General features: G+C 49.2%; 1 protein-coding gene across 1 annotated transcript in view; it reads left to right on the forward strand.

The window, feature by feature from the left end:
* GALNT16 (polypeptide N-acetylgalactosaminyltransferase 16) overlaps positions 1 to 13855 on the forward strand; it is an 81192-nt gene extending 67337 nt beyond the window's left edge. The window contains exons 13-15 of the mRNA XM_032482259.1: positions 7281 to 7419; positions 8106 to 8228; positions 11686 to 13855. Coding sequence (XP_032338150.1) covers positions 7281 to 7419; positions 8106 to 8228; positions 11686 to 11823 — 400 coding nt within the window. The 3' untranslated portion in view covers positions 11824 to 13855. The remainder of the gene's footprint in view (positions 1 to 7280; positions 7420 to 8105; positions 8229 to 11685) is intronic.
* The last annotated feature ends 513 nt before the right edge of the window (positions 13856 to 14368 follow it).

The following is a 14368-nucleotide window of genomic DNA, read 5'->3' on the forward strand; positions in this document are numbered from 1 at the left end:
GGGCCGAGTTGATTCTTTTTTCTTATTTGAAAATCCTTTTCAGCGTCCTGGCTACACCTGCACCTTTCCTCACCTCCGGGTCTTGACTCAACCATCCCGAACTCTGCATTTGCAGACCGCCCCTTCCCAGCATCCCCTACTTATTTTCCTCCATCACCCTTATCATCACCTAGCACACACATAGCCACTTAATTCTGTTGTCATCTCTTCACATTTGACAGTAAGGTCCATGAGGGTAGAGGTGTTTATCTGTTTTGTTCACTTCTTTATCTCCAGCCCCTAGAACGGTGCCTGTCACAAAACGGGCACTCAATAAATTTTTTCTCCTTTTTAATTTCTTTTTTTTGCTTTGGTAATAAATAAAACATTTATTTATTTTAACTATTTATTTATGTATTTATTTTACAATATCATATTTTAATGGAAGTATATTTGATGTACAATATAGTATGTTACAGGTATACAATATAGTGATTCACAATTTTTAAATGTTATACTCCGTGTATAGTTATTATAAAATATTGCTGTATTCCCCATGTTGTACAATACACCCTTGTAGCTTATTCTATGCCTGATAGTTTGTACCTCTTAATCCTCCACCTCCATCTTGCCCCTTTCCCTTCCCACTAGTAACCACTAGTTCCTTCTCTACATCTGTGAGTCTGTTTCTTGTCTATTATATTCACTAGTTTGTTGTATTTTTTTAGATTCCACATGTAAGTGATATCTTACAGTATTTGTCTTTCTCTGTCTGACTTATTTCACTTAGCATAATGTCCTCCAAGTCCATCCATGCTGTACACCAGAAACTAACACAACATTTTAAATAAACTGTACTTCAATTAAAAAGCAAACAAACAACCCATTTAAAATATGGGCAGAAGAACTGAACAGACAGTTTTCCAAAAGAGGAAACGCAGATGGCCAAGAGGAGCATGAAAAGCTGCAAATCACTAATCACTAATGATTAGTGATGATTTTCAACATCACTAATATCAGGGAAATAAAATCAAAATCATGAGACACCATCTCACACCTGTTAGAATGGCCATCATCAAACACACACACACACACACACAAATAACAAATGTTGGCAAGAACGTGGTGAAAAGAGAACCCTTGTATACTGTTGGTGGGAATGTAAACTATGGAAAGCATATGGAGGTTTCTCAAAAACCTAAAAATAGAACCAGCATATGGCCCAGCAATTCCACTCCTGGGCATATATCTGAGAAAAACAAAAAAGTGAATTCAAAAAGATACATAAACCCCGCTATCAACAGCAGCATTACTTATAATTGCCAAGATATGGAAACATCACAAGTGCACATCAATAGATGAATGGATGAAGAAGATGTAGCATATATATGCAATGGAATGCAACTCACCTATAAAAAGAAGGCTATTTTGCCATTTGCTGCTCTTATTCACTTTTTTTTTTTTTTTGCACTTCAAAAACCAGAATCTTATAACTGGTATAAACATTCCATTGCATCAAAACCAACAAAATACCTAGAAATAAACTTAACCAAGGAGGTTACCTATACTCTGAAAACTGTAAAACATTGATGAAGGAAACTGAAGATGATACAAAAAAATGAAAAGGTACCTTGTGCTCTTGGATTGGAAGAATCAACATTATCAGAATGGCCACACTACCCAAAGCAATCTACAGATCCAATGCAACCCCTTGTCAAAATACTCACATTTTTCACAGAACTAGAACAATCAATTCCAAAATGTATATGGAACCACAAAAGACCCTGAATTGCCAGAGAAATCTTTTGTAGGTCTTCAGGTCTTTTTCTTTTCTCCTTCTTTTTTTTTTTTTTTTTTTTTTTTTGTTGTTGTTGTGGTTTGATGACTAGAGAAGTTCCTTTAACATTTGTTGTAAAGCTGATTTGGTGGTGCTAAGTTCTTTCAGCTTTTGTTTATCTGTGAAGCTTTGATTTCTCCATCAAATCTGAATGAGAGCCTTGCTGGATAGAGTATTCTTGGTTGTAAGTTTTCCCCTTTCATTACTTTAAATATATCATGCCACTCCCTTCTGACCTGTAGAGTTTCTGCTGAAAAATCAGCTGATAACCTTATGGGAGTTCCCTCATATGTTACTTGTTGCTATTTTCTTGCTGATTTTATTTTCTCCTTATCCTTAATTTTTGTCAATTTGATGACTACGTGCCTTGGTGTGTTCCTCTTTGGGTTGATCCTGTACAGAACTCTCTGTGCTTCCTGGACTTGGGTGACTGTTTCCTTCCCCAAGTTGGGGAAGTTTTCGATTATTATTGCCTCAAAAATTTTCTCAGGTCCTTTCTCTCTCTCTTTTCTTTCTGGGACCCCTATAATGTGAATATTAATGTGCTTCATGTTGTCCCAGAGTTCTCTTAAACTATCTTCATTTCTTTTCATTCTTTTTCTTTTCTCTGTTCTGCAGTAGTGATTTCCACTAATCTGTCTTCTAGCTGACGGATCTGTTCTTCTGCCTCATTTAGTCTACTCTTGGTTTCTTTTAGTGTGTTGTTATTCATTTCAGTGACTTTATTCTTCAACTCTGTTTGGGTATTCTTTATATTTTCCAACTCTTTGCTAAAAACTTCACTCTGTGCATCTATACTCCTCTTGAGTTCTCTGAACATCTTCGCTATCATTACTCTAAACTCTTTCTCGGATAAATTGCTTATCTCTTCATCACTTATTTCTTCTTCTGGGATTATATCTTGTGCCTTGGCCTGGGAGATATTCCTCTGCTGCTTCATATTGTCTATCTTTCTATTTGTATTTTTAGGTAGGACCTTGGAGAGGTGGCCCTCTGTGGGAGATGTCCTGTGCGTCCCAGCAGTACATTCCTCTCTTGTCACCCAAGGGCCAGGGTCCAGCCAGTCCCAGTGTAGAGTCTGGCCTGTGTTTGTGGATTCCTTCCACAGGCTTTGGGATTGTGGTTTTCTTATTTCTGGTATCTGCCCCCTAGTGGATGAGGCTGGGCTAGAGGCTTATGCAGGTTTCCTGGCAGGAGGAGCTGGTGCCTGCCCACTGCTGGGTGAAGCTTGGTCCTGGACCTCTGGTGGGTAGGGCTGTGTCTAGAGGCGTTTGGGGCTCAAGAAGTCTGCTGATGGCTGGGGCTGTGTTCCTACTTACTATGTTGTTTGGCCTGAGGCTTCCCAGCCCTTAAGCCTACAGGCTGTTGGGTGGGGCCAGGTCTTGGTGCTAATGATCCAATCAAGATGTCAACCTCCAGAAAATCTCATGTAGATGAACACTCCCAGAATGTCCATCACCAGCTTTTATGTTCCCTGGCTGAGCCGCAGCAATCCCCTATCTCTCCAGGAGAACTTCCAAAACAAGCAGACAGGTCTGGCCCAGGTTCCTATGAAATCACTGCCTCTGCCCTTGGACCTGGCACACACGAGATTCTGTGTATGCTTCTCAAGAGAATGAAGTCTCTGTTCCTCCCAGTTCTGTGGGATTCCTAGAGTTAAGCCCCACTGGCCTACAAAACCAGATGTTCTGGGGTCTCCTCCTCCCAGTGCCAGAACCTTGGGCTGGGGAGCCTGATATGGGGCTCAGAACTCTCACTCTTGTGGGAGGGTCTCTGCAACTTAGTTATTCTTCAGTTTGTGGGTGGCCCAACTGGTGGGGGCAGGATATGGGGCCCAAATATATCGCTAGCCTCTCTTACCATCCTAATGTGGTTCCCTCTGTATGTTTCCAGTTGAAGATCTTTTTTGCTAAGTTCCAGTCTCTTTTTTCCGATGGTTGTTTAGCAGTCAGCTGTGGTTTTGCTGTGGTCGCGGAGAGGCGAGCTCATGGTCCTACTACTTGGACATCTTCCCTTTTTAAAAAAATTTTTTTTTAATGGAGGTACTGGGGATTGAACCCAGGACCTCATCTATGTTAAGCATCGCTCCACCACTGAGCTATACCCACCCCTTGATAAATGTTTTTAACTGAATAAATTGCACAGTGAATAAACCTCAGTAATAACTTTGAAATTAGCATTCTCTCTTGTAGATCTGTCACCTTGGGGAATGGGTTATTCCACTGCTGTCTCCCAAGGATTCTGCCATGGCTTTCTAGAACACACAACCCTTCAGAGCCTGCATATCCTCAAAGGAGGCACATCTCTGTCCTTTGAGGGCAGATTTGATTTTTGGAATACAGCTGTGGTTAAGTTGCAGCCAAGTCCAGGGAATAAGTTAGTTGATTCCCCCAGATGATACAGTCCTGGGTCCTCAATACAGGGTGACAAGACTGAAATAAGGAACAAGAATAAAGTGACTCTGGGAGCTACGTTCAAGGAATTCCAAAACAGTTAGAGCAACGGCAACATCCTTGAAAAAAGTTGGCAGCTTGGATAACCCCAGCTCCCCAGATGATAGCTGTGAAGGGAAGAACATTAATTTATAAAAGTATAATAAATGAACAGCTTCCTCAAGTGCCCACTTTTAAGGGGACAGTTTCATTCAGATGTGTCATTTCTGAGGAGAAAAGCATGGTCAGTTCTTTCCATTCTGTCAGAGTTCCTGCAACATCCGGTTGGAGCCATGGACTCTAGGCCTCAGGCAGGAGCTGGGGAGCCCAGGGGAAGTGTTGGGGAGGACCCGGCTGTGCCCCTCCTCCTCACACCCTGTCCCTCCACGCTGTCCCATGTCATCCCCGGAGGACTGAGAGAAAGAAGTAGTTTATGCCTATCAGGAGCCTGGATCGATCACAAGACAGGAGAGTGGATGAAACCAGCTTTGTTCAATAAGAAGCATAAGTCATCTTCTGTTTATTCTGTCACCGTGTGGGAGTTTAAAAATGATTTTTTGTTGTTTAGGTAGAAAATGCAGCTCATTCCGATCCAGATTACTCATCCTCAGTCTGTTCATTCATGTTTGGCCTCAGTTCTCAGGCTGAGGGGCCAGGAAGGGATCAGGCTGTTGGTTCAAAAGGAGATCTATGGGCCCAAATGATACCAACTTTCCTCCAAATAGGGGATCCTAGTAGTTGGGCTGCACTTGCACATGGGCAATGGGGAGGCCAAGGAGGCTGAAGGGAGAGGCCTTTGCTTTCCTAGGCTGGCCTGCAGTGCTGCTACAACTCTGCCCCTTTTCCACATCCGAGTTCTGCAGCTGGCTCAGCAATTGCTAATATATTGCTTTTATTAGGCTGGTCAGGAACAGCTGTGCAGGCTGGGCATTGTACAAGCACATCACATTTGCAAGGGTGTTGGTCATGCAGTAGATATGGCACATTTATTACAACAGCTCCTGGAAGATGGCAGTGAAAGTCTTCTAACAAAACCAGATTTTCTGATGATTTTATAACAGATGGAAGTATCTTGAGAAAGGGGCTCCTATAGCAAAGATGTCTTCTACAAAGACATCATGAGGGCTAATGGCAGCCCAGCTTGGAGGTGATCCATAGAGAGGGAAGCAGATGCAGACTTAAGAGGGTGACCAACAAACAGGATGGCTTAGCCTGGCTCTGCCCGGGAGCAGAGGAAGCAGGTGAGAGTCATCCCAGCTGCTCCAGGGCTGCTACCACTCAGACACCTCAGGAGCTGCATCTGGTCTTGAGATTGCTGCCCAAGCCCTGGGTTTCTTCCATAAGCCTCAGTGGGCAGGCCTGTGGTGCCAGTGGCCATTGCCACATTTGGATAGTGCCTGCCTCACCTCTGAAAACTGTTCAACTTGCACATCTGCCTAAGCAGCAAGGGGTAGGGAGAGGAAGAGAAGAGAAAGGTCTGGCACAACCTTGGCCTCTCAGAGAGGCCCCAGTAGGACCTTACTCTCTGTAGAGAGGAAATATAACTCATTGCCCCTGGTTGAAGCAGAAGGGTGGAGCTCTTGCCTCTCAACAGCCTTGCACCTAGCAGAGGTTACAAACTTAAAACTCACAGTGATTAGAATGGTAATGGAAATAAGTCAAGTGGATGGGGATGACAATAGGGAGTGGAGGGGACTGTGGCTAGTTGAAATGCACAAGCCCCACCCAGAGGGGGACACCCCGTCTGATCTGCGCCCCCTGCCCAAGTTCTCTTCCTGACAAAGATAACAGAGAGGCAGATAGAATTAGGCACATGGTCAGACTCTAAGCTCTCCTGGTTCCCCATTATCCCTCTGTGCATCCATAATCCAAGCTCGTATATAACATTCTAAACCCAGGAGTATAAGCCCTCATCAGCTGGGACTAGCAGCCTCCTTAGGTTTATTACCCATGTGGTAAGACAGTGCGTCTTATGTCAGTGTGTATGTGTGTGTTTAAGCATGTTTGCCTGTGCATATAAAATGTTTTAATAATATACTATTTTGAAACGTGCCTGTTTTACTTAACAGTATATTGTGAACACTTCTCCACATTGCCAGGTATTCTTTCTCAGAATCATTTTTAATGGCTAAAGAGTTTTCCATCCTACAGTTGAATCAGAATTTACTTAGCCCATACCCTCTTGTTAGATATCTAGGAATTTCCAATGTTTTCAGCATAATCAGTCACTCTGAATTAACAGCCTTTAAACCAAATCTCTGTACACGTCCATAATTATTGCCCTAGGATATTAAGTTCTCAGAAGTGGGATTGTTAGGTCAAAGGTGTGTACATTTTTAAGGTCTTTGATGCATAATACCACAGTGTCCTCCAGAAAAGATGGGCCAACTTGTGCTCTCACTTGTGCAGTATGAAAAGATCCAATCCCACAGCTGTTGCCAACACAGGTATTGATATTAAAAAAAAAAATATATATATATATACACACACACACATACATTTAAATATATAAATATATATCATTTTATATATACAAATATATATAAACACACACATATATATACATATGGTAAACAGTGGTAACTCCCTAATAAGTATTTCTTTAATCATTAGTGAGATTGAATACAGTTTCATATTTGTGTGTATTAAATTTGTCAAAGCGACCCCTTCCCTGTCATTTGGAGATTGCTTATTGAGCCCACATTTAGGCCCCAGCCTCTACCCGGGATATCCTCTTTCTGGGCTGGGGAGCCCTGGTTTCTGGTTTGAGCTCTCTCCTCACCAGGTCCTCCGAGGCCTGGCCTCCAGGGCAGTCCCTGAGGTTCCCTGAGGTTCCCAGAGGTGCTCAGAACCCAGCGGGGCGAGGCCCAGCCTTCCAGAGGCATCCCTGCTCAGCACCCTCTGCTGCTGGGCCTTCCCCCCAGGGTCCCACCCCACGGAGTCCTGGGTGCCCGGGGGGCTGACTGGGTGTTGCCCTCTGGGTAAGCCCGCAGAGGGCAGAGGACAAGCCTGATCACTGCCTTTTCTCTCAGTGTCCCTGTGAAGGAAGTGCCGGGCATCATTAAGCAGGGGGCTAACTGCCTAGAATTCCAAGGCCAGGACACGGCTGGCAACTTCCTGCTCGGAATGGGGGTCTGCAGAGGGTCCGCCAAGAACCCCCCAGTGGCCCAGGTAAGCTGCTTGGGACCTCCGGGATAGGCCTGGGTGTGGGGTGAGGGGCTTTCTTCTGCCCATTCTCATCTTTCTGTTTTCACCCTCCACTAACCCCCTTTCCCAAGGACCCTGTGAGCTGTCCCCTAGCACTCTGCTCCTGCCACATTCTGTCCCCATTTTAGCCTGTCACACAGTTGCCCTCTGAGCACCACTGGCTTTCTCCTTGCAGAGGGAGGAATGCTGCCCAAACAGTGCCCAGTTCTCTCCTGCGTTGCAGCTGTGGTCAGCCTGTATGACAGGCCAGCCGCAGGGCGCCTGGGACTCCCATGTGTACCACATGTTGATGCACCAACGTCAAACTAGAGCAGGTCATGTAGATCACGATGTGGCTGGCTCCCTGGCTGCCCTGCTCCCACGTCCTGTCTTTCTCCCCATCCCAAGCATCCTTTCATCCATCCTCGATTGCCCTCTGGCCAGCTCCAGCTGAGCTCCCCACCCCAATACTCTATTATGAAAAATTTCAAACACATAGAAAAGTTGAAAGCATTGTACAATGACTACCCGTAAATCCATCCTTCTTATTTGTAAAAAAAAAAAAAAAATTCTACCAAGATACACAGTGTATTTGCTTTATTAACTATCTACCCATCTATCCATCTATCACTATACTTTTTGAACCGGCCTTTCTGCTCCCTGTCTGACAGGCGTGGCTATTCAGTGACCATCTCATCCAGCAGCAGCGGAAGTGCCTGGCTACCACTTCCACCTCTGTCTCCCCTGGAACCCTGGTCGTACTGCAGATGTGCAACCCAAGAGAAGGCAGGCAGGTAAGCCTCCTCGCCCCTGGGCACAGGATGGCCAGCAGCCCTGGAGAACACACAGTGGAGACGTGACACATAGACTCAAACAAGCCTTCTAGAGTGAGGGTCTGTGGGGGCTGATGCCCGTGTCCAGGTCAAGTCTATTGTTTTATTCATGAAGAAGTACTTCTTCAGGTAAATAGTTGTTAAATGTCCATCGTGCAACCTGTGAGCTCCATGAGGGCAGGGATTATTTGTCTCGTCGACACTGTTTCTCTGGCCCCTGACAACCAGCACAGCCAAAATAAATATTAGCGTTTACCGAGAGCCTGTGCTGGGAGTTTTACATAGACCATCTCATCTAACTCTCCCAGCAACCCAGCAACTTGGGCCCTGGTATGAACCCCATTTTAGAGGCAAGAAAACCGAGGCTCGCTGAATTTAATACATCAGATCACACAGCTGGGAAGGAGTGGAGCTGGGGTTCAAACCCAGGTCAATGTGACTCCTAAGCCCACAGTCTCACCCCAGCACATAGTAGGTATCCCAGCACATAGTAGGTGCTCAGTATTTCTTGACTGCTTGCTGACTAGGGACCCTGAGATCCAGACACAGTGATTTCCAAGCTGGCATGCCAGGCTTGCCTGAGCACTGACTTTTGCATTTGTCAAACATTCTTACCTGCCCTGTTTTCATTAATTTGGGGAGACAGATCAGGTCCACCTGTCCAGGAAGAAATGGATGTTCAGAGAGATGAAGTCACTTATTTAGGGCACACAGCAGCTGGTGACACAGCCCGCTCCGTTCCTGGCTGGGAGGGCTGCCCCTCTGTCCGGGAATGGACACCAAGGCATGGGGTCTGTTCTAGCCCTTCCTCTGCCCACCCCCTCCCGGTGACCTCCCATGCCTGCCCCTGGCCAGCCTGCAGGGCAGTGCGAGGGGCAGGAGGGTGCCTGGCTCTCTAATTCAGCTGCTAGGGTTTTCCTCCCGCCTCTTTTCTGTTTGCCTGGGTCAGCTCTTTCTTTAGGGTTGATTGGCAGTTTGCTATTTTATTCTGAAACAGCAGCGAGATCCCTTCTCTCCCTCCAGCGTGTGTGTGTGTGTGCGTGTGCGTGTGTGTGTGTGTGTGTGTGTGTGTATGTGAGAGAGAGAGAGAGAGAGAGAGAAAGAGAGAGAGAGAGAGAGAGAGCGAGAGCGATCTGTGTGCCATGGTTTGCTTGCTGGGCCTCCTGGACACATCTGAGACACTTCCTGGCTGAGCTGCTGCCCCCTGCCCACTGCCCTTGCCCTACAGTGAGGCAGTTCCCCAGGCTCCCCCTCACCTGGAGCGCCCGTCTTTCTGAGGGTCAAGTCTTGAGCTCACTCCCACCCACTCCTGGCTGAGGCCAAAGTTAGAGAAGCAGTTCCCAGGGCAGCCACCACTCAAATGCTTCTCTGGAGCGGAAGCACCCATTTTTCCCTTCATGCTGACCCAGACTGTGGGGCTCCTTGGAATCTCCCTTGGCCCCATTCCTTCTGCTCCTGCAAGTCCTGCCAGGCCCCCAACAGCTGTGCTCTCTCCTCCAGGAGGACAGGATGAAATCTACACTGCAGGTTCCTTCTCGAATCTGCACCTCCCTTCCTGGCCCCTCTTTGGCCCCATTTCTGAGGCACTTGGGTATCAGTTATAGGAGACATAGATGGGCACAAGAGCCTCTGGGATGGGGTCAGCAGGTCCCAGCTCTGTCGCCCCCTGACCTCTCTGAGCCTCAGTCTCTTCACATATGAAACGAGGGGCTTCCTCTCCGGTCTGCCTAGTAAGGAATCTGCAAGAACCAAGGCCGTGGCGATGGGAGAGTGAGTGCTGTGAGGTGATGTCGTTTCTCTGGCCGGGCCAGGGCTGAGTAGCTGGAAGGGTCGGGGAGACCCAGAGACTGTGCCTGACTGCACAGGTGGGGAGTGAGAATCCTGTGATTGGGGAGCACTTCCTCATGACTGAGGGATTCATTCATTCCCTCAAGCATTCATTCTTCATAAAATAAAACTGCATGGGTGCCTACCTTGTATCAGGGAAAGTGCAGGTCATGCTGGCCACAAGGATGAACGAAGGGCCTGGTGCATCAGTGCCCACCCGGGGAGAGTGTGGCTGGCCTCCCCCAGGAGGTCAGAGACTGGAAGAGCACAAGGCAATAGGATGCTGTGAGTTCCCGAGGGACCAAAGGCCCCGTCCCACCCACTGCCCGGGACCTTTAGGCCGGGGACTCCTCTCTGCTGTGACCACATGGGCCAGAGAGACTGGTTCTCAGCCCTTCACTCCAGAGCCCCGCATTCCCAAGGGGAATCTAGGCTCGCAGTCCCCGCCTTCCACCCTGTGTGTACATCCCAGTTGGTTCCCTTCTCTGCCCACCTCGCGTTCCCTGAAGCCCCAGCCCTGGCCCTGCAGCCGGTGGGTGCTGTGAATCTCCCTTCTCCTAGTTTGCTCCCATAAGAATGTGGCCTTTCCCCCTCAGAGCCCTGTGGGCTCCATCCACGTGGTCATGAGGACTCCATATATCCTATGGAGGACAGGGGACAAGGTAGATATAGGAAGCGAGGAGAGGGAAGCCTGGGAGGGAAATAGGAGAGAAGTCAAAAATAGACATGGCTCACTGTTTACTCTGTCCTGAGCCTCTCTTCCTTTCTGAGTGTCCAAACCACACTCCATCCTCCAGATGGCCACTTTCAAAACGTTCTACAGGAGCAACTCTTGCCCCCTTGTCAAGCCTGAGGCAGGGGAGACACCAGAAGGTGAAGGCACTGACTTGGATGCCTGTTCATGACTCTGATAGGGGACTCGAGTGCCCCCACCACCCCACTGGCTTCACTCTTCATCTCTGCAGGGGTGGCAGCCAGTCCCCACTACAGGGTGTACATAACCGGCTGCACGGCTACAGGCCAGGACAGAGCATAGAGTGGCAGGAAAAAGAAACCTTGTTTGAAGGAGTAAAAGATTCACCTAGTCCAGGACTCACACTCAAGTGCCTACAGGGACAAGTAGGAAGCCCTAGAGAAGCGTAGGGACCAGGTGGGGCTGCCGGGGACAGAGATCAGAACCCCACCTGCAGCAGGAGCAGATTCTCAGTCCCAGCTGATGCCACCAAAGAAACTGGGCCCACATCTAAAGGGAAGCTTTGGAAATGCAGATTTTTATGTGACGACTAGGCCAAATTTTAAATAAGCACTGTGCAGGCCAAACAAAATACATCTCTGGGTTAGAGTCAGCCTATGGGCCTCTGATCTAGGTGGTAACTCCATGCCAACCTGCAGAGGCAAGAGAGCATCTGGAGGGATGGGCTGAAAGCTTGTGTGTGGGGTTGGGGAGCCTCCTAAGTGAGGGACACACAGACTAGTTCAACGGCGGTGTGCCCTAGGGCCATGTACATACACGGCTAGTGAGGATGCGGACATTATTATTATTATTAATTATTATTTTCTCTCCTCTCTCCTTCCCTGCCTCTCCCCGCAGAGATGGAGGAGAAAAGCCTCTTTCATCCAGCATTCAGTCAGCGGCCTCTGCCTGGAGGCCAAGCCCACACAGCTGGTGACCAGCAAGTGCCAGGCCGACATCCCAGCCCAGCAGTGGCAGCTGTTGCCACACACATGACCGTAGCCCCAGGCCTCCTGTACTTTTTGCATGAGACTTTGGGACCGGAAGGGGGTTAGGGTGGGGGAGTACAAAGCGGGCTGTTTCCATCTCCTCACATTTCTGCCAGAATCATCAGCAAACACCGCTGCCACAACACACGATTCTCCAAATCTTGTATGGGGAGGATGCAGGGGGGATGGATGCCCTGCTGCCCTGGCCGCCGTCCCCGCCTCGCCCAGGGAGAGGAGCCGGTCGGGATGCTGGACTGCTGCTGAGCAGAGATTGGACTGATGCCCTGGCCCTTTGTTCCCTCCCTTTGCCCTTCCAGGGCCCAGATAGGGGTTTGGGGCCCTCCTCTTGTTGGCTGGGGAGAGCGAGGACAGAAGCTCGCACCAGTCCTGCTGGATCAGGGGGCTGCCCGTGGGATTGGGCATGAGAGGAGAGTGTGGGCAACATGGATGGGAGGCAGGCTGAAGGTAGAGGAAGGGGCAGCCCATGGGGGCGGGTAGAGAACAGGAAGACGTGAGGAGCTCAGTGGCCTGTCCTAGGCAGGTGCTGGGGTGGGGTTGAGGGGCAGCTGGAGCGATGGGATCTGGGGCAAAGGATGGATGATCTGCAGAAGGAAGAACTGCAGACGGAAAAGCAGCAAAGCACTGAAAGAGTGGATTTCTCCCCAGGACCTAGTTCCTCCCACACGTACCAGTCCCAGGGCCCTGTGCCTCCAGTCCTGCGCTCTGGTCCCCATGTACTCAGCAAGGGGCTACAAGGAGATCTCTGGGGGCAGCCTCGGGAATACAGTTATTAAACAGATCCCACTTCTGTTTGGATAAGTGTCAGGACTAGAGCTCTCCCTTGGGCCTTAACAACCAGCCGGTGCCCTGGCCCCCTCCCCCGGGCGCACCATGTGGACCCCGTAAGAACAGGCACCATCCTAGTTTTTGACTCCTGCCTTCTCCAAAGCCCTTGCCTTTGTAAATACAGTGTTTCAGGGTCAGATGGCCAGTAAGGTAAGAGCAGAGCCCTCCATTCTGGAGCATCGACATTCCCTGAGTCATGGAGTGTAAGCCATCCAGGTAGGACTCATCCTCACCCCTCCCAGCTGCAGGATGGAAGCTCTTGGGGCTTAGCCGCTGCGGTGGCCTGGAGGCTGGCCGGTGGCCCCTGTTTGTGCAGAGCTCCCTCTTCCTTCTCACAGCCCCTGGGCCTCTTCTCCCCCTACCCCAGGGTCTGATCTTAGAACCACTTCTGCTATTTCCCATGTTCCTCTTCCCCTGCCCCACTGGCTCAGGCGGTGTGATCTTAGGCAGAAGACTGGTGGTACCAGGAACCCCATGGGGGTATCCCATCCAAAGCAAATCAGCCTGGGGTCCCCTAGGGAGTTTATGGATTCCAGAGGGCCTAGGCACTCCTGAAATTGTCCCCCAAATAGTGCATGTGTGTGCATATATGCATTTTCCTGGGGAGAGGGTCCATGGATTTCCCCAGTTTCATACAGAGAGAGGCCTTTGATCCCCTAAGGGTCTGAACTACTCTGGACTGGAGCTACCTGTCACCGGAGCTGCCACTCCCCTCCCCCTCCCTGGTGTGCCTAAACTGCTAGGGGCCTGCTCCCTCCATGTGGCCCTTGGGGCTGTGGTCTGCAGTGCCAGCGTCCTCTCAGCAGTACTCCTGTGCCCCGATGTGCACCCCCTGGGCTCACCAGTGTGGAGCGCTTGGCCCCTAGGGCCACACTTCTGTCCTCTGTGTGATGTTTCATCCTCCGCCATCTCTGTTGTGCGTGTCCACCCTGGCGGACAGCATGGACCTTTAGGGACAGGGAGCGTGGGCATCTCTCATTGAATGTAAGAGGACTGCTGCTCAGAGAGCCTTTGAGAGGGCCCCCTCCTTCCCTGTGATCAGACTGGGCTCGGCACTTGTCTGCGGTCCTTTGAGACTCAGCCCTGTTCTGTTTTTGCTTTTCCTCTTGTTGACCAAAGCATGTGCCACTTGCTGTCCCCGAGGACCTCGTCTTTATGAAAAACACCTGGAATAAAACCACTTCTCTCATGCACATGTGCACCAGTGCGCCGTCCTTTCTGACTTCACAACCAAGCCCTGCAGCGCCCCCTCCCTCTATTCTGTAAAAATGAAACCAATCACGCTCAGGTCTCACCCCTCCTGCAACTGGTAGCTTGCTCTTCGGCCAGCCGACGTGCCCCATGGTACACCAGGGACACCCAAAAGATAGGCTGGCTGTTCTGGGGGAGCCAGCAAGTGGGGGCAGGCTGGGACAAGAGCCCAGGCTCCTGTGACCTCATCACGGGATGCTACTTTGAGATTAAAAATGGAAACAAAGGGGCTTCTCTGAATACTTGCTTTTTGCCAACTCTCTCTCCTTCCCTGTGCTCCAGCCCGGCCCCTCTGACTACCCTTCCCCTCCTCTGGCACATAAGAAAGGGGTGGTAAAAATACAAGTGGAACAGTTTTCCTTGGTAGAAACAGCAAAGTAATTCCAGAAAGAGTCCTACCAGCCTAACCTTGTTTATTCGGGTAGCAGATGCTCTGCCTAATGTTTCCATGGAAA

Source organism: Camelus ferus, chromosome 6 (assembly GCF_009834535.1).
Source record: "Camelus ferus isolate YT-003-E chromosome 6, BCGSAC_Cfer_1.0, whole genome shotgun sequence".
In the NCBI taxonomy this organism is placed as follows: Eukaryota; Metazoa; Chordata; class Mammalia; order Artiodactyla; family Camelidae; genus Camelus; species Camelus ferus.